The sequence below is a fragment of the Mixophyes fleayi genome, chromosome 1, assembly GCF_038048845.1.
Source record: "Mixophyes fleayi isolate aMixFle1 chromosome 1, aMixFle1.hap1, whole genome shotgun sequence".
In the NCBI taxonomy this organism is placed as follows: Eukaryota; Metazoa; Chordata; class Amphibia; order Anura; family Limnodynastidae; genus Mixophyes; species Mixophyes fleayi.
Window position 1 is genome coordinate 255,638,896 of NC_134402.1, and position 20,408 is coordinate 255,659,303.

Consider the following 20,408-nt stretch of genomic DNA (forward strand, 5'->3'; position numbering starts at 1 on the left):
TTTTTTATTATTATTTTCTCTAACACTTACCATAAAATCCTTTATTCTGTAGTCGAAGGGGGGACACAGACATCGCTGATGGGGTTAAGCTCCACCCATAGGAGGCAGGGCACACCCTGTGAAGACAGGACAGGTGTTCTGAGAATAAGATACACCCTGGATGAGAATAGGGAAACACCCTGTAAGGAGAAGGTAGGCGTCGCATATATTGAAGATAACCAGACAATCCAAGAAGTCTCTGGTTAGTAAGAGATATCCCTAGATTGAAGGCCCCATGTAAAATTGGGCTGTGCTACATGACTCCATGGCAACTGACCAATCAGAAGTCTCTTCCTACATGCCATAGATAGGCATAGAGACACTCTAAAGATAGGCAGGTATCAAGTTCTTTACAAAAAACAAAACAAACGATGTTAGTCTCAAAAGTCTGTCTGGTAAGAGAAAGCATGCAAGACAGAGTAGGTGTCACGTTATCCAACCATAACGTTACACTCTTAAATCTCTCAGCGGAGGCAAACTCCATGTAAAGAATAGGACTGATGCTGCATGGAACAATAAAAGACAACCAAGATGAGATTCAGGCGACACCAAGACAGGTGAAGGCTGCATCCCACTAAATGTAGTCTATACCTTACAAATTAGACAAACGGTAACACTTTTGTCTTTGACGTCAATGGTGATCACCTGTAATGTGCTGCAATATGTGCATCATGTTACACTGCAGAAATATCACCAATTTTTATCTGCATCAGACACAGACAAGACTAACTGTAAATAACCTATCCGGTAACTTGAGCAAGTAGATTTAGGGCCTGAAAATCAGGCAATACCTGAAATTACAAAGAATGTAAACCAAGTGGTCTAGATAGAGCTTTTTTGGCACTCCTAAATTCCTTTGCACAGACCTTAAGTGGAAAAGTGCAATAAGCGAGCAGAGCAGAGCAAAGCCTATGAATCTGACGCTATGGCACACAGGATATAATAGGGTTGTTAACAATGCACCAAATCTTGGATGGCCTAATAGAGTTGTGCAATACACTGGTGCTTGGTATACACTATACTCCCAGACATTATAGGAAACAGAACAAACAGGAATGTGTTATAAGTATAAAGTATTCAAAATGGATAAAACCACAATGCTACTAACCAGTGAATGAACCTGTGCTTCTGGAGCCAAGTACAGACTGTACAAATAACTAAACTCTACAATTATTAGCAGCATGGGAACACGGGCAACCCTATTATTGAGGGATACAACTACATTGGCAGCTTCAGCAAGAAGGAGAAATGATGCCCAATGGCCAAATCTAGCCACCTTCTGATACTCTATAGACATTCTTGAAAGCCTGGTAATCTGTTCCTGTCAAGATGTCAATGTAACTCTTTGAGTGCAGAACACGAGAGGTCTTCTGGAACAAGAAGTCCGCATTATGCAGGAGCCTGGCCTCTTGATCATGAGGATCCACTTTGGAGAAAAATGTAATTACATGGTTTAGGTAATAACCAGTCTGGTGCAATGGTTGCAGGAAAAACATGATCAAGGAGTGCATGTTTGCTAGGTTAAGCTTTGCACACTGCAATCTTCTTTCAGGCAAGGTACAACGCCTGTGTAGTCTCTATGAGAAGGCTAGTAAGAAAACAAACAGCCATATGAATGTGTGCTTGATGATGGCACGCACAAACTAGTAAAACCAAAACATGTTGCCGGGTGTTTCCAAGAGCAGAGCAGCACATGAGCCATGATCCCTAAGGTGCTTGCACTAGGCTAATGGGGAATAGTGTAGAGCAGCCAGGGACTTAAATGCATACAAGCCCATGTGAATCTGAAAGCCATAGCAAGTCAGGCTTCGCCAAGTACACAGCAATGTGGAGGTGGGGCTTCTGTGCTATAGAGAATCTCCTGGGCCATATTATTACACAACGTTCTTGATAGAACCTAAGCTGCAGTCATGGTGCAGAATTTTAGAGTAATTAGCCTGTAGAGCAGTAACCCGAGCTGCATGGGTGACAATCTTACCATGCGAGATCAAAGGCAAGAAAAACCTGAAGTAAATCAGACTGTCCATTCTAGAACACCGTTTCAAGCACCCATGTGCTTCTTGCTGACCCCCAGGGGATGTGAAAGAGGCTGTAAAGGCAGAGGATCCCACAACCTGCATAGACAGTGAAGGAAGCGGCTGGTTCCCCTATAATAGACTGTGCAGGACGCAAACCTCCTATGTTAATGCACGAAACAGGAGAGAAGGGTTTCCTCCATTTTTATTAAGTACCCTTCAAGTGGGTGCACCTTAAACCCCAGTAGTAGTGTCTGTGTCCTGATTAGGCTGAAAAAGACATTAAGATTATATTTTGGCACATTTTTATGTTAATTATAATTATTGTTTCTATTTGTGGAGGTAATATTTAATTAACTTGCTTAGGTACATTGAGCCGTATTCAGAGGAGTCATAACAGATGGTACTTCATGGCACCACAAAAGAGTCAGTAGCATCGTACAATAGGGGTAGAGAAAACGACCACAAATCACAAACACAAAGAACAAACAATGGCCAGTTGCATAGTAATGAGAGAAGTTGAGAGGAAGGATGAGGACAAAGCAGGGAGCACACAAGTGTTAAACAAGCCTGTGCACAGGAGCATGGGTGCAACAAACAGGACCAAAGAAGCTGTAAGGAGAGACGCAGAGACCGGGCAGGTGTCTGACATGGGTGCGCAGGTGGAGGATAGTGTAAGCAGGAAAAGATGGCCCTGTCCATGAAAGCTTGCAGTCTAGAGGGGAGGGGCAGACACAAAGGTGACAATGAGTGGGTGAGTGAGGCGGGGGGGGGGGGGGGGGGGAGGTAGCAGAGGATAAGTTAGAAGGCGTGGGAATGATTCCAAAAGATGGGGTGCAGCACAGGAGAAGTGTTGGAGGCAGGAATGAGATGAGATTACCAGTGGGGAGGTGAGGCAGGGGATCTGTTAAAAGAGCGGACACAGCAGAAGGGGGTGTGGATGGAGACGAGGTAGGGGAGAGAAGAGTGACTAAGGGCTTTAGAGTTGAGGAGCTTGAACTGAATTCTGAAGGAGAGAGTGAGTCAGTGTAGTGACTGGCAGAGAAGGGAGGCAGAGGCAGAGAGATTATAAAAATAAGTCAAGCAGCTGCAGTGACAACAGAGTGAAGTGTAGAATGTGGGGTTAGGAGAATGTCAGAGTTCAAGAGGTTGCAATAGTCAAGGCGAGAGATAATGAGAGTGGATGAGTGTTTTGGTTGTGTTGAAGGTGAGAAAGGGTCTGATCCTGGAGATGGTGTATCTTGAGACATCCAAGAGGAAATAGCAGATCGTCAACATGATATGCAATAGAGGTGGGCAGAGGAGAGGTCGGGGAAGGAGGTGTAAATTTGGAGTATAATGGGTGTAGAGGTGATATTGGAGGCTGAAGGAACCGATATGTCCACAAAGTGTACATAGCAAGAAGGGGGTAGGGAATAGACCCATGGGGGATGCAGACAGGTAGAGGGGAGATATAGTCAGGAATAGAGATGGAGAAAGAGCGGCTGGAAAGCTAGACGGTAAACCAGGATGGTGTTATGGGGGCCAATAGAGTGGAGGATTTTCAGAGATCCACGGTGTCAAGATCGCATGAAGGTCCAGAACACAGCACAAGTAGAAATGACCCCTATATTTGGCAACAAAAAGATTGTTTGTGACCTTGGTAAGGACAGTTACAGTGGAGTGGAAAGAGCAAAATCCATGATGAAGTGGGTCAAGAAGGGAGTGCGAGAAGAAGAAGCTTATGCTGCGGTTTAAGACGCAAGGAGTTTGGAAATGAAAGGGAGCAGAGATATTGGGGGCGGTAGTTGGAGAGAGTGTAAAGGACAAGGAAGGATTTTTGAGACAAGGCCGTGTATGAAGGTGGAGGGGAAACACACTTTTAAAATGGAAAGGAGTAATAAAATATTAATCCAGTTTCTACACGCATGATCTAGGTGTGGTGGAAAACATGCCCTAAAAAGTTTTCCAGCACACCCAGATCATACGTGTAGACACTGGATTAATATTTTACTACTCAATTCAGTTTTAAAAGGGTGTTTCCACACTTATGTATCAACCTGTAGGTATACGTGTCTATATATTTATTCATTAGATTTAATTTTCCTAATAGCATTCTCCCCGTGAGTATCAAGTCTGAAGGATACACGCAACATACTTCATGCAGTATTATGTATTAATGTGTTCAAAAACCAACAACATATGTATGCTTGGTACATTCTATGACTCACTTCACTGCCAGGATGGTCACTGCTGTCTTCCTTCGAGGTATTCAGATCTTTTTCTGGTGACCCAAGTTCACTAGAAGATGTATCAGAATGTTTGCTTGAAATCTGTTTGGTTTTTTTTTTAAAAAAAAGAAGAAATGTTAAAGCTAGCTTACTTGTACGGTGAGAATTACATTTGTTGGTTTTACATTTTAATTTAAGAACACTAACCACTTAGATAAGTGACGGGCAACATAAGAGAGGTGGAAGGCCACAAGTGCAGCCCTCCATCCTTCAAAAGGGGCCACACAGAAAAAGAAGAGAGAACACAGTGCACTCCCTCAACCTCCGGGTAGTAATGTAATTATCTGCACTGTGCAGAAGAGGTCAAATGATATGGAAGTCGGCTCCCCGTTCTGACAAAAGCGGGAGCAGCCAGCTTGGGGGCCGCAGGGGAAGATTCAGCAACTGCCTTTTGCCCACCGTTTAGATGATGACATTTTTTATTTTTTTTTATAAAATTAGAAACAAGTGATTTTTCAGCTTTATCGCGGAACAACATAATACAGGCTTTCAGGATCTGTTCGGTGGCAGCAGGATACTGTCTGGACTAATTTTTATCTTTTATCTATCTAGTTCTAGGCTGAAAACACCCAGGTGCATTAAATTCATGAGCTCTCTATGGTCTGTACTAGTAACTATGCAATAAGACAATAAAAGAATGTCTCTTTAAAAAGAATCAAAGAAAAAATAACATCTGTATTCAAGAAAAGTCAAGTAAAAGCAAAACTGGACTACCAAAGAAACAACCTACATTCTTTTTTAATTTTAAACCGTTTGCATAACAAAACAAGGGGGAAGGAGGGACACCCAAAACATCTGGCTACAGCTTGCAGCACTTGAGCAGATTTCGTTGTTCTGAAGGCCCAACGCAGTGTGGTCAGCTAAATGGTGGACACAGGTGCTAGAGTGGTCACTGGATAATATTATATACATACATTCCAGTAAATAAGCCGATTGTATTTACAATCTGTTTGGGGTGTTTTGACATTTTTCTGGACTACTACTACATGCACTAAGTTCAGAAAAGTTCATAAGTTCAGAGTTCATAACATGAAAACAAATTCAGATTCTCAAAAGGAGTCCAATGGGCCAAGTAAAATGCTGTATTTGCCTCAATGTTATTAAATTGCATTATATTCTTTAACACCAAATGCATGTTGCATCGCATGAATAAGTAAAGAACACATAGCAGACAAAATCAAACAACTAAAACGTTATTTGAAATACGCAATAGAAGAAAAGGTTTCTAGGTCTTGCCTTTGTTGCTGCAGTCTTCCTTTTTTTATGTGGCATCTTATCCTCATTTTCCTCTAAGTCTTCTTCCATTTGTGCCTCTTCTGCCTCTCTCTGAGCAGAATTAGCAAGTGACAGGAAGTTCTAAATCAAGAAAGTGTCAATATATGAGTGCTTGTTTGTGTGTGTATAGAAGTAGATTGCTTTTGTCAACTGGATAATGGAAATTCAGGTTTACGTTAACAATAACTTTTCACATTACAGGTAAATCACAGATTACAAATACTGAATTTTAGCAACCAAATGGTAATTTTGACTAACATTCCACTTACCTGTGGATTTGAGAACTTCACTTTCGGATTATTGTCAATCTCCCATAAACCCTCATTGAATCCCTTTCGTTTATTGGGTTTGCCATACTTATCCTTATTTTCATCATATGGAAATATGTCCTTTGGTCCCAAGAATGCGCTTAGTGAAAAAAAAAAAAAGTTAAAAGTTAAATACGCCATTGAAATACTTTTTACAGGTGAACAAACCTTCTAAAAATCCCTGTGTATTTTGAGCGGCACATATCCTAAGATACTGCAATGCAAAATATTAAGTAACTTTTAGTCAGAATGAAGATATGCTTTAAGCATACCTTGAGAAGGCTGCATTAAAGACACTCCAGTTATCATCAACTTGAGGATGACAACTGGCATTATGTTAACATAAAGAGGTATCACCCTCTTCCAAAAGTGTAAGCAGCACCAATGCTAATGGTCTGGTTATCACTAATGCAAACAGCGAGGGGTGCTCCCCTGCAAAATAATTTACACTGATGGACAATGCGGAACCTGCTCCCACTGTAGCCACAAATGTGAGCAACAGCTCAGATTGGCTGGAGCATGAGAAAACTTATTTGACTGGCAACTCACATATAGACCCCACACAGCCTGTATATCAACAAAGTTCAACTAATTGACACCCCACATGAGTAGCCAATCAAACGCCACTCCGATAGACTCTAGTGGACATACCTTTTTGCTTTCATGCTAGGGTCACGTTCTGCATCATTTCTTTTATTTGTTTTTTTTTCCCCCCACATTTTCTTAAACCTTGGATTACTACAGGGCAGATACAAATAAGATCCTATGGATTCAGTGAAATAAAGTTGGGAATTAGTAATTTGGAAAGTCTATTTCTAATACAGGGATATTTTTTTTTCTATTGAGTGTGAAACTACAGCTTTCAGCGGGCACAGACTTCACAAGCAGGCTGCTACTTTTAAATTATACTATTTATATGTAATATGATAAATATTTATTAAGAAAAATAAATTGTATGACAATACAATATATGTACACACAATACAAATAAATATTTTATTGCCATACAAATTTTTCATAATAAATATTTCTTATGTTGGTTGTGGCAGAAATTTCCACACTGCGGACAGAACCACAATGAATTATAGGTATTGTGAGCACAGACCATTTTCCCATTTTATTAATCTGAAGTAATTTTAGTTACAGTAGTACCCCGTTCAACCCCAGGGCTTTTTCTGTAATTAAGAAGCTCAAAGAGGGGAAAAAAAAAGTTTGGTAACATGAAGACTGTAATTTAAGAAATAACTCATCAAAAAGTAGAAATAGCAACTTACGTTTCATGGGTGCCAAAAAAGAAGATAGGCATTTTATTTGTTGGAGGTTTTACAGCTCCATCAGGAAGTTCATCCACCTGCAGATACAATTGAACAGGTTGTTCCTTCATTTTAAGAAAATAAATCAAGCTTCCCAACTGCATTGATACATTGATAAAAGAAAACCTTAGGAACTATATTGTAGCAATTTAAGGCAAAAAAATATATCACTTCAAATTTACCTTTTTTTTTTTTTTTTATTTAAAAACAACATTAATAGAAGTCAGAGTGCAAACTTACTAGCTTTACGTCTCAATTTTGAGAGCACAATGGAATGATTTCTGGTAGGCAATAAGGATCAATAGTTGAAATTTGATGAGGCTTAATAAATAAAAATATGTATTTTGTATCATAAAAAGCAATATAAGATGTTCCTATCATGCTTAGGGGCACATTTATCAATCATCGGCAAAAATGAAAAAAATAGTTATCAATCCTTATCGCATGGATCAGGATTGAACTATTTCTCAAATTTATTAAAAACGGATCACAGAAACAACAGTTCCGAAAAACTGCTGTTTCTGTGATAAAAAATAAAAAAAAAAAATAAAAAAAAAAAAAAAAAAAAAATCACACTTACCCCGCCTCTTCGGAACGCGATGTCCTCCAGGTCTTCTTTATTTGTCTTCACACTGGAACTGCGCATGTGCACAGACATCTCCGCTCTGTCTCTGCAACTGCAGAGAGAGCGGTGAGTAACAGGGAGGGATCATATGATCCCTCCACAAATGCGCTGTCCAGCTCTGCTCTTCGGAGCAGAGCTGACAGCACTGAAATCTGACAATTTTGATAATGTACGCCAGCTTCAGCTGGCGTACATCATCAAGACAAGTTCCCGAAAAAAAAACTTGTTAGATTGCGGTTGGGAGCAGTCACCATACTATTGAATGGTGACTGCTCCCAAAAACGAAGAGGAGTGCAAAGCAGCAGCCACAATATCTGCTGCGATGCACCTTTCTTAAATATGCGGAGGAACCTTAATTTCCCGGTAAGAGCACTATCGTGCTTTCTTAAATATGCCCCTAAGTCTCTCTGCCTAAATGTGGCATTTTAGAACGCTTTTATAAAAAGCGCTAAAGTGGACCCACCTTGCTCCCAGTGGTTGGTGTAAGCTCAACTATGCAGTTTGTCATGAATGTATGGTCTTTACGAGGGGCCCCCAGAAGCAGATAATGGACTTAATCACAATTAAGCAGCAGTTAGTAGAGAACAAACCAGGTGATGGTGATGCAAGCAATGCCAAGGACAGACATCAAAAGATTCAATATAAGGGTCAATAGAAGAATGGAATGGTCAGAAAAGAAGCAGAGTTCTTGACTGTGATTAGTGGAGACCAACAGCAGAATTAAGAAGTAGAACTATAGCTGTTACTCAAGCATAGAAATATGCACAGAGTTGTCTTTGGGATCCAGAATCTGCTGATGTCAGCAGACAGGACCTCAGCATACTGCCATAAGTCCAGGAAGTAAAGGACTAAAAGGCATCTGAGGAGGTAAGAGAGTGGCATGTTACAGCTGTATTTTTCCAACAAAAACACTGAAATGCATGTGCAGCACTAGACCAGGAGTTCATTGTTCTTCCCAACATAACATTTCATCAGCAGTATGCAAGGATATTAAATCAAGCAGGCAGGGCATGTAAGTGGCCTACAGCTAAAACAGGAAAATCAAAGCCTGAAGGGCTAATATTTGAGGACAATGGCAAAAGAAAAACAAAACAAAAAAAATAGAAAACTAAATATTTTATTGAAAATACGTTTTAATTGTTGTTTTACATGTTTACAGAAACACGGAATACAAATGTACAAGACTTGGAAAAAAAGACTGTAGGGGCAAAGAGTAGTAAAATTGGTACCAATCTCATACATATGAATAAGAAGAGAAGAAACAGAACTGTTGAAGTGTCTATGGAGGTAATGCAGCCACAGGCATCATGTTATAGAATTCCCTATGTTTTACAGATAACCTCCAGGCACTCCCTTCAGTTGCTAATGTAGACAAACATCAGAAGCAGTGACCCACAATCCTTCTTCAGAACAATATAATTTAGTTCACCCTAATAAAACAATGTTCCATTAACATTTCCCTTCATACTTCAAACTCCTGATGATATTCAACTAGAAGTAGCTTTGGAGGAGATTTATTAGAAGAAAAGCGATTAATCACTAATGGCTTGAGAAGAAAAACATGGAATACATTAGGTATACCTAGGTAAGTATCTAACTTGGAACATGACAGGGTTAACAAGTTCCAAAATTATATTCTGTCCAATGAAACGAGGAACAAGTTTTAGAAAAGGTACTTAAGTTTAACATTTCTGGTGGAGAGCCATAATTCAAGTAAAAGAGGTGCTGGTCGAAGATGCAATATGTCTTGTGACAATAAGCCCTATAGGAGAGCATCAAATTTATTTGCAGATGTTGCATCAACAGCAGAAACCCCTGAAAGATGTATACCAGAGACAAAGAAAATATTGGTTTCATTTGTACCTTTGTGAACATGATATGTACACATTCTGCCTATCGAAACAAATCTTAAAGGAATCTTAAATCCAGGAGGCATTGTTCAAGGATCGAAGAGACCTCTCTATTTAAAAGCATAGTAGTACGTGAAAAGCTGTAATATGTTAGATGTGTGTGTGTGTGTGTGGCCTGAAAACGGCAGAGAAGCCCAATAAAAATCCAATCAGAAAATTTTCATATATGATGTTAAGTGTGGCAAGAAGATGAGACTTTATTCATGTGGTCATCTTCCAAATGCAAGAACAGGCCCCAGGCCTGCATGGAACTACACTTTCATAAATTTAGCCACCTATGTATGGCTAGATTGAGAACAACCCCAGAAACCCTCCACCATCCTGTTTCTGTCTTAATGCAATCCCAGACTTCTTCCCTGGCCATGACAACACTACTGGCAGAATTACTTATCTGTAACACCCGAGGTCCCTGGCTCTTCCTCCTTATATAGTTGGGTTAAAACGACCTCAATTAATTAATCACCTAGGCGATGGAACGAACCATCTTGAAACCAAAATGGATTAGGTAATCACCTCAAAGCATACCACTGATAAAATGGTCCAACAACTTAAACAAGAAATGCAGAATCTCTAAGAACCACAGAAAGACCAAGAGAATAAGACGAAGCATAATAAGGAGATAGGTATTGTTCCAAAAAGGATGACACTAAAACTATTATTCTCCTTCATTACTCCAGGAGGTGACTGAGGACCAATTCCTCTTCGACAAAGCACACCAAGCCCTTTGGCCAAGATCAAAGGTCACTTGACAACCCTGGGATGTTATACTACGGTGTCACTACTATTTTACCAAAGAAGCTGTCCTACGTGAAACTAGAAAACCCCAGCACATCTAGTTTGAAGAGTCCCTTCAATTATTCCAGGACCTTGCACCAATGACGCTTCTTAAAAAGAAGAAACTACACCACCCTATTAAGAGATAACATTAGATACAATGGGGCTTCCCCTTGTGTGTTTTACTCTGGCATCAAAACAAGATGTACTTTAGAAGAGGGTCTGCAACTGCTCCCTAGCTGAGTCTTTCACTACTGTTCCTAAACCCCACAAACCTCCAGTAAGCAAGTAAGACTTCCATATCTAGGAACACAAAAATACCCCTGTTACTTGAAGCAAGAGCAACTCTAAATCCAACTTTTCCCAATGGGAAAATTTCTTTTCATTCAATAATCTGCGATCATATTACTAATTTTCCTCCCTAAAGGGGAAAAAGTAGTTTGGTCTATAGAGACTAACTTGTTCTATATTACTTTATAATTAAACTTGTTTGCATGCTAGTTGCAATATAGTTTGCACTATTACTGTTGGGTCATTCCACATCAGATCACCCAAAAAACCATGAAATGTCCACCACCCATCTTAGATTTTTTTAAAAATGTTTTAGTTGAGAGGATGTCAAAACAACTATTTCTGCCAAATATCTCGACTGGCTGACAATTAGTTGATTGAATGATGATTTTTCAATTTATTAAATAATTTACTAATCGCGGCTTCTTTATCCAGATATTTGAAGTATTACAGGTATTTATTAAGGAATCGACACAAAATTTGGACCCCTAAGGTAACTCTTCCTCCCGAATCCAAACCAAATTACTTTATCTGCCTCATGTTTTGCGTTACGGCAAAAACACACGTTTTTCGAATATAATTAAAAACGCTAGTATTAATTGACATTAGGGATCACATTTTTGGGGGGTGTTTAAAAAAGGATTAAATTACTACCACAAAAAAAAACAAAAAAAAAACAGCCAGGTACTCCGTTTCATAGTGGAGAAAAAAAATAATGAAGTTGATGCTCGATTACTGCTGTACAGCATACATAATTTACACATTGCTAAAAATCATACCAAAAAAGTGAACTAAACTGAGGCAATGGGATAAAACTCCCATACAGGAAATTAACTCTGTATTCATGAAAATACCAAAACAAGTAAATGTTTGAGCGCTTTTATTTACTTATAGAAGTTATCATTAACACTCAGTGCCAACATGAGAGGGAATCTTGCTTGTAGGAGGTTAGAGAAGGAATAGCTACCAGTTCCCTATCCACTTGTATAAAAGACAGCGTATAAGCGCTATTATAGATTGTAAGCTTGCGAGCAGAATTCTCTTACCTCTCAGTCTGTATGTATTACCCAGTATTGTTTTATTAATATTTGTTCCCAATTGTAAAGATCTACAGAATTTGCTGGCGCTATATAAATAAGTGTTGATGTTGATAGATGGTATTTTATCCCTGAAAAATTTTCTAAAATGTTCCTAACCTTTGGGTCGAGTTGCTGGCAGAATTGTGGCCACATATCCGGTGGACTTGGCCAATTTTTATACCCTTCTGTGCCAAAATACATTCTATTATTAATTCACTTTCAAAACAACCAATACTCAAATACCCCTGGACATTTTTGCTCTCTCATCCCCCTATAAGACGTTGACAACCAAACAAAAAAAATTGAACTATAAGTACAAGGAATGAAGCAACCAAACTTGATCCCTTTTCCTCTAAATGATCCTGATATTGCGAGTACTTACACTATTCCTGCTTTAAAAGTGTTTTTGTTTTGATGCCTTTGCATCCGCTGTATGGGAACAAAAAAAATATATGGCTGGGGGGGTGGATGTACAAAATGGTTTAAGACAGTATTTTAAACATTCCAAACAGTTATTTTAAAACATTTTAGGAATTACCTGCATTATTTACTTCCTACCAATTAACTTTTTTCTTTCTAGGTTTGCTACAAAGATGCCGAATATATACACGCCAATTGGGTTGTTTTTGACCAATATTCTTCAATGATCAAATCCGATTTGCTTTGTTTTCCCCCCTCCTATCAATGTATGCAACTGGTCATCAGTCTCTCTTGAAGTGTAAGGGACATCTCTTCAATAACTGTCAATTTTTTTCAGCAAGACACCACAATTTCCGATTTGTACAATTGTCAGGGTCAGGCTGGGCGGCAGAGGGGCTTATGCCCCCCAGGCTGGTACCATAGCAGGTTGGGTCACCTGCATTTTTACCCCATTAAAATAGGCTGCCAAGTCGAGTCTTGCCCTCCGGGCTAAAACTTGCCAGTATCCCCTGACAATTGTCCTCAAGTGTGTTTCAATCAGTGACTGGACAGCAACTCGTATGCTAAGCATTTGTCTGATTGACATCACTGCTATGCAGTCTCAGATATTAATTTCAAAATGATTATTTTACATACCCTTTATTTGAGAAACATAACAGTTTAGGTCATAACTAGTATATGCACCAGCAAGGAATTTGTTGTAACTTTCAGTTTGGTCCATAATGTTCAATCTATGAATCTTTGGAATAAATATTTTATAAAATATTATGCAACTTACCTTACCTTACCAAGTAGTGATGGAGATGGAATGTGAAGGTGGTTTGAAAAAAAAAAAAAAAAAAAAAAAGGGAATGGGAAGACTGGTGGAGGGTACGGATGCTGGTCAATTAATTACATTCGAGAGTGGTGGTGGAAAGGATATATATATACACACACACACACACACACACACATTATATATATATATCTATCTATATCTCTCTCTCTAGACGATGATATATACACACACACATATATAGCTCAAAACATGAGATGGAGATAGCACTCAAGGGAAAATATAAAATTTGGGACACCAACATGTAAACCTGCCTGACATAATTGGGAGGCCACCCAAAAACACTGCATGACCTGCATCCCTATGTGACTTTTAGTCTATAGTCTTGTAGCCAATAAATAAGAATTGTAAATATGCATATTCAATGTTTTTTGCATTTGATAAAAGAATCTCACTTTGCTGTGGCTCAAACCTAATACATATCAAAATATTGAATTGAGTGAAATCTTCAAAATAGAAATGGCTTATGGAACAGCTGAACATTAATTTACATTGCAATATATAAGAATATCAAACCATCTAACTCACCCTGGCAGGCCAGTGAGGGTACCCTTTCATCTTGGCAAAGATCAAATCCCCAGGTTTGTAATCACGAGTCATTTTTGGATAACGCAGACACAGGAACAGAACGTAAAGCGATGAAAAATAAATGCCACAATACTTCCAAGATGTCTAGACCTTTTATGACCTACATTAAAGAAGTAAAACTCTTCAGTGAACGTTTTCCTTTAATAGATATAACAGGAGTTTTGGGTAAAACCACAAGCAGAATGGGTATAGGTAACAAAATACAAAATCCAAAAATCATTGACAATATAGGGCCAAGTGCACACAAAATGGTGTTACATTTGTCTTTAAATATTGTGTTAACAATAAACATTTTATAGGCTACTATTTGTGTTTATTTTGTGACAGTAACACCAGACTTATAGTAACATATTCTAGCATTATCTATACTAACATTCTAAAAATAAAATAAAACAATTCAAATTAAATCTAGAGTCCACCACAATTTTCCGATAATTTATGTTATTTTGATTATAGTGGTCTTTAAATCAATATATGTGAATAAGGGGTTAAGTAAAAGTGCAATTATGAATACCATTAAAATTATATATTTCTGCTTTTGTCCTTGACTAATGATTTGTTTTGTAAAGTACAGTGATGTAACAAATATAAATAACTTGACAGATCTAAAGCTAAGAGTGAAAGTAATTTTCTCTGGGTATGCAGACACACCTCTTTTTGAACAAGGTCCTTCCAACGTTCACAATTAAATGTGTACTAATGGAGCACCACAAAGCAAATGTTATTTTCTTAAAACAGACACCACCACCTATAAGAAGCGAATTAATAAATGTATATAAAATATAATAAATACATGCGTAAAATGTTAAGGTCGAAATGGATTATTTCCAAATCCCTCACTGGTAGGCTGTAAACAATAATAATAATAAAATACCCTCAAAAACAAGACAAAGCTGGCATAAGGCCACTGCTAGCACTGGTGCAAATATATTAAAATACAGTAGCAATCTGCGTGTGCTATTAAGTGCAATAACTGGTGCAGAAACAAATATCACAGGCAAAATGCTATTCTTTTTCCCCAACCTCCCTTTTCCATGTTATGATGAGCCTGATGTTTAAATGCCTCTCACTCCCCCTTCTCTCACCGCACACAGAACATGGAGAGGAGGCTGCAGAGGCGGCGCGTGTTGTACAAAATACCAGCACAAACACACTCATTCCTCATCTAGACATGATGGCTATTTTGTTTCACCCTCGCACAAAGCGGACAATCAAATAAAAGCAGATGCTAGAAGAATATGAAGGAGAATAGGCTGGTTGTAACATTTGCTGATAAAATACGTTACATTTATTTACATACTATTTAACATTCGAATTCAATAACGTGAACCGCAGGTGTTCTGCAGGGTATGGTGTGTTGTGCTATCCACACAATGCGTGTAACCTTACAGTGTCATGGCAGATACTGCTTTCTTACCTGGATGGTTTGTTATTGTTCGCAGTAGCACTGCAGCCTATATACTCCAGCCTGCTGCTCTCTCTCCCGCCTGCAACCAGCCAAGCTCCCCTCCTCCAGTTCTCACCAGCAACACAGGGGGAAGATCACACTGACATAACTCCCGCCAAAAGTGACACCAGCACAAGCCTGCACAGACACCAACCTTCAACCGGTAACGGAACCCGGTCACACAGAGAGCATTGCGGCCTCTGGAATTACACGTAGTTTAATAGAAACGTAGATTTAGTCATCTGGGGAGGTTTTCGTGAACCCCTATTTTGCTGAAATGGTGTAGCCCGATTCTCTCCTCCCTCTCTTTGAATGAAAAGAAGGCTGCCTGACAGATCTGACGTTCTGTGGAAGAAATGTTTTTAGAATAAGAAGTTATTTATCCTATAGCTTCAGACTTGCTTTGTTTTTACCAACCCCAAATAGCCTTGGTGAGACTTATCAATTTTTATTTGTGTAGTGTCTCCAAATTCGGACGTGTTGCTTACCTTTTTGTAGAGTGCTTTGAGTACTATTGAAAGAATTATTGTTATTGTTTTTATCTGTTAGAGATTCCATGAATATTCTCAGGATGTGATGTGTATACACTTGTCTAAACTAAAATAGACACAAAGAGAATCTGTCACCAGGTTCAACATTGTTTGTTTTTTGTTTTTTTAGGGCCTTTGTAAATCTTGCCTGTAAACTAAAATCTCTTATCACTATACTTTGTAGCGATGAAAGGTGAAGTAAATCTAGTGAAGCCCATGTGCGCAAATATATATATATATATATATTTAATTATGGCTTTTTTTATTATTCTGTCAATATTAATAGTAATGGGACCAACAAATAAATGTGCCACACAGTAGTGCCCCAGTTCAAATTAGGGCACTGCCCCAATTTGTGTTATGCCATATAGTTGTGCCCCCGACTCATATTATGCCTCTTAGTTTTGTCCTCCAATAGATAGTATGCCACATAGTTCTGCCCCTGATTCATAGTATACCACATAGTTGTGCTCCCAATGCATAATATGCCACATAGTTATGCCCCAATACATAGTATACTACAAAGTTATGCCCCCAATACATAGTATGCCACATAGTTGTGCCTCTAATACATTGAATGCCACATAGTTGTGCCCCCAATACATAGTGTGCTTCATACTTACCTTTGAAGTTATCACACACGTTTTTCGTCCGTTAAAAAGTGAATCCTGAGATTTGCTTCACTAAAGCAGCCAATGCTAATGATGGCCGAAACTGAGCTGCTGCTTGTGCACAGCAGCTTCTTTTCGTCCATCTTCAGTTACTTTAGCTTCAGAGTGCCTGCGTACCAGACAAAAGTGGTCCATGTGCCACGTCTGGCTAAACCATAACAACAGAAAGTCCTGTTCTTGAGGAATGGTAGCGATACAACAGCTTCTCCGGTCTCCAATAATCAACACCAATCAGGTAACTTCTAACGCATTTAATGGCCCAAGCAATTTCATCAGAGTCTAGTGCAGAAATAAAAATAAAGGTATCCCAATAAATCAAATGTGACGAAAAATGATATACTTTTTAATTGATTTATTTATCGAAACGATCCAACATTAAATTTCTTTAAGAGGGGCGTAGCTGTGGCTTATAAGAAAAGGAGTGAAAATGTGAGCAGATACAGTACCATGTACCGTATATACTCGAGTATAAGTCGACCCGAATATAAGCCGAGGCACTTAATTTTACCACAACATACTGGGAAAACTTATTGACTCGAGTATAAGCCTAGGGTGGGAAATGCAGCAGCTACTGGTAAGTTTCAAAAATAAAAACAGTGCTGGATATCGTTAACACTGGGCTCCCAATAATACAAATGTGAGGTTTTAAATGAATATATCAAAATTTATTGTTATTAAACATCAATAAAATTATATAAGTACATAATATATACCCATATCCTAATAAATTGTACACAAATGGTTAAACTAAATCCTCTGCACTTGGTATCAAGCCTAATAGGTGAACACAGATATAAATAACATTCACTAAAGACAACTCAGATCATTAATATATAAATCAATGAGACAGTCTGTGGATACTAAATACATGTGCCAGTTAAGTTTATTCGCCTTTAGAAGGTGATGAGCAGTTACTCCTAAGTGTTCAGAACAGTACAGTAATTTAGGCTTTAGTAATGCAAAAGATGCTGCACATACACTAAATAGAATTTGATATAATAGCTCAGATAAAGATAAGTTTGATTTTGTTTGCTGGAAGAAACATTTTAACAGAACAATACAATTTGCTTTGTGTGATTTAACCCTTATTATACTTGAAGTTTGGGATGTTTTTAGACTTTTCAATGATTTCACAGTTATGCAAAAGAATCTTCAGACACTTATTAATAGGTGACAAAAAATGAAAATATTGGACTTTATAAAACTGCTGCAAATAATTGCAGTGGACAAGTCAGGGTACTCACATGTGTCTCTGACCAGCGGGGCTAGATGGAAATGTCCCGGTCTTTAGCTTTGACTGACAGGCTCCTTTTCATTTAACTTTATTGTTCCATGTGCAATAAACACACAAAAACGGGCTACAATAAAATGGTGGCTGACAGTGATCCACAGAGGCTGCAGATTCCTGCAGATGAGCGGGGGAGACTGGAAAACGGAGACCAGGTAAGTGGGACTCGAGTATAAGCCGAGGGGGGATTTTTTCAGCACAAAAAATGTGCTGAAAAACTCGGCTTATACATGAGTATATACGGTATATGGTAATGTATGTATGCAACATAATTTTATTTACAGTTTCACTTTCTATCATCTCTTACAATTTGTTCATCAGCTGTTATTTTAACTAATCAATACTGGATAGTCATTGTGGTCATCTAAATTGCACTCCGGAGTTCCAGATGTACATATTAGTTTTTGTGAGGCATACTTTATAATCAATCAGATTGCTCTCTTTTCCAATACTATATTTTTTAACTTTGCTCTATTTTTGCTCTGTCGAGTGTTAAACACACAAGCAGAATGTGTATCACTTCCACCTGGTAAGTGGAGATATGACAATTTTCAAATATTGCAATAAACAAAAATACTGAAAAATTACTAAAACAAGATTACATTGAGTTGAGATCCCAACATTACATTTGGTATGGTCATTGTTAAAATATCAAAGAAGAAAATGGAAATATGTTTTGAGCTTGTAACCTTGAAATGGTAACTTCTTTGAACCCTCTCATGTGGTATATCAAATTAAAGCCTGTTTTTTGTTTTGCTGAAATATCTTAATACGGAAAATTAGCTTTTTGCATATTCACAAATGCCAAAATTTGCAGATTCTTGACATTTCCAAACCCTTATAAATCACATGAGATGTAAAATAAAATTCAAGTGTGTAGTCCGCTTTGATGGCCCATTAATTACACTGACTGAAAACAAAATGTGGAAACCTAAGGTAAAAAATGAATTGAAAATTGGATCAGTTGATTCGGAATTACCCAAATATAGGACTTCATGGCACTCGTTCTGTAGAGTAGTCCTAACTCTAAAGAATGAGAGTTCATATGTTGGGCCACATATTCATGTGTGTTTAAAATAAGGCCTAACTTACCAAGAGCCTCCAAAATGGCAATAGAAGTATATAAAAACACAAATCTATTAACCTTGGAGAGATAGCATACACCCCAAAATACCACGATGACAGGAAGAGTTAATGAAAAGAAAGCTTTCAGTGTCATTGCTGAGTGCACACCCTCTTCACTGGTAGATTTTTCTGTCAGCGGCACCATGGAGTGGTCCCTGTAATAGACTGTTTACCACTATTCCCTATTCAGGTGCACAGATCTGACAGAATGGCCGCCTCAGAGTGGTCTCTAATTTAGGCAGTTATTCAAGAAGAACCATTGTTTAGAAAAAAACAGGAAAAAGCTTGAGATACTGTTCACTTCTACCTCCAAGCTTCATTAGAGAATTGCCCACACTCGCCTCACGCTTTGTTTTTTCACATGACTTATTGGATCCTCTTCAGTCAGGCTTTCATTCTCAACACTCCACAGAGACTGCACTGTCTAAGGTTGTCAATGATTTGATCACTGCTAAATCTAAAGCCCATTTTATCCTAATTCTCCTGGATCTCTGCTTCATTGACCCTATTGACAACTCTTTTCTCATATAACCGCTACAATCCGTAGGTTTTCAGGTCACTGTCCTACCCTGGTTCTCATCCTAACTATTTAATTGCTCTTTCATCTTGGATGTCGCCTCGCCCTCTCAAACTCAGTCTTTAAAAAATAGAGCTAATACTCCTTCCAGCCGTCTACCTGACACTTCTATTCCTGTTGACAACATGACAATAAATCCTACTCCTAAAGCTTGCTGCCTTGGTGTGATCCTTGTCTCGGAACTATCCTTTGTTCCCCACATTCAATCTATATCTAAATCATGTTACATACACCTAGAAAACATTTCCAGAATATGCACATATCTCACACAAGACTTTAACTCATGCACTTATTATCCCCTTATCTCCCGCATTGACTATTGGATTACCATCCTTACTGGTCTTCCCCGAATAAGACTCTTATAATCTATTTTGCTCGCAGCGGCTATATTGATTTTCCTTCTAAATGATTCTTCCATTTGTAATCCGCTCTGTCAGTCTATACATTGGTTGCCTGTTGTTTACCGAATCCAGTATAAAGTAGTTGTACAAACCTACAAGGCTATCAACGAAACTGCACCAATGCACAGCTCTTCACTTGTCTCAAAATATCTCCCAACTCAACACCTCTGTTCTACACAAGATCTGTGTTTCTCATCTACACTCATTACATGCTCCTACTCCTGTTTACAGGACTTTATTCGGGCTACACCCACTTTGTAGTATTTCCTGCCCTGCACAACAAGTCTTCAAACCTTCAAGTGTTCTCTGTAAACCCATCTATTCAGGCAAGCTTATTAAATTCCTCAACCATCCTCTTACTCTCCCCGTGGTACCTTATTACCACCTTTAACACAGATCACACTAGATAACAATTCACTGACCAGCATTGCTATGTGAATGGATCATAGAGCCCACTAAGCACTTTGCAATCTGGCTGGACCAATATGCAATATGTAGCACTTAAGCTCATGTATTAAACTCCCATTGTCCTATAGATTGTACTTGCAAGCAAGGCCCTCTTACCTAGTCTTGTTTTATTACTGTATTTATTCCCAGCAATAGGGAATATGCTGGAGCAATAACAAC

At 38.5% G+C, this 20,408-nt stretch overlaps 1 protein-coding gene across 3 annotated transcripts in view; it reads right to left on the reverse strand.

Annotated features, from left to right (window-relative positions):
* The window catches only part of PSIP1 (PC4 and SRSF1 interacting protein 1), a 48,025-nt gene extending 32,615 nt beyond the window's left edge, over positions 1-15,410 (reverse strand). The window contains exons 1-7 of one of the 3 annotated variants that reach the window (XM_075209895.1): positions 15,160-15,410; positions 14,394-14,490; positions 13,683-13,842; positions 7,182-7,258; positions 5,869-6,007; positions 5,561-5,680; positions 4,265-4,366 (exon numbers count right to left, since the gene is read on the reverse strand). In XM_075209895.1, coding sequence (XP_075065996.1) covers positions 4,265-4,366; positions 5,561-5,680; positions 5,869-6,007; positions 7,182-7,258; positions 13,683-13,754 — 510 coding nt within the window. In that variant the 5' untranslated portion in view covers positions 13,755-13,842; positions 14,394-14,490; positions 15,160-15,410. The remainder of the gene's footprint in view (positions 1-4,264; positions 4,367-5,560; positions 5,681-5,868; positions 6,008-7,181; positions 7,259-13,682; positions 13,843-14,393; positions 14,491-15,159) is intronic. The other 2 variants (XM_075209882.1, XM_075209889.1) reach the window with 2 other exon arrangements.
* Between the last annotated feature and the right edge of the window lie 4,998 nt (positions 15,411-20,408).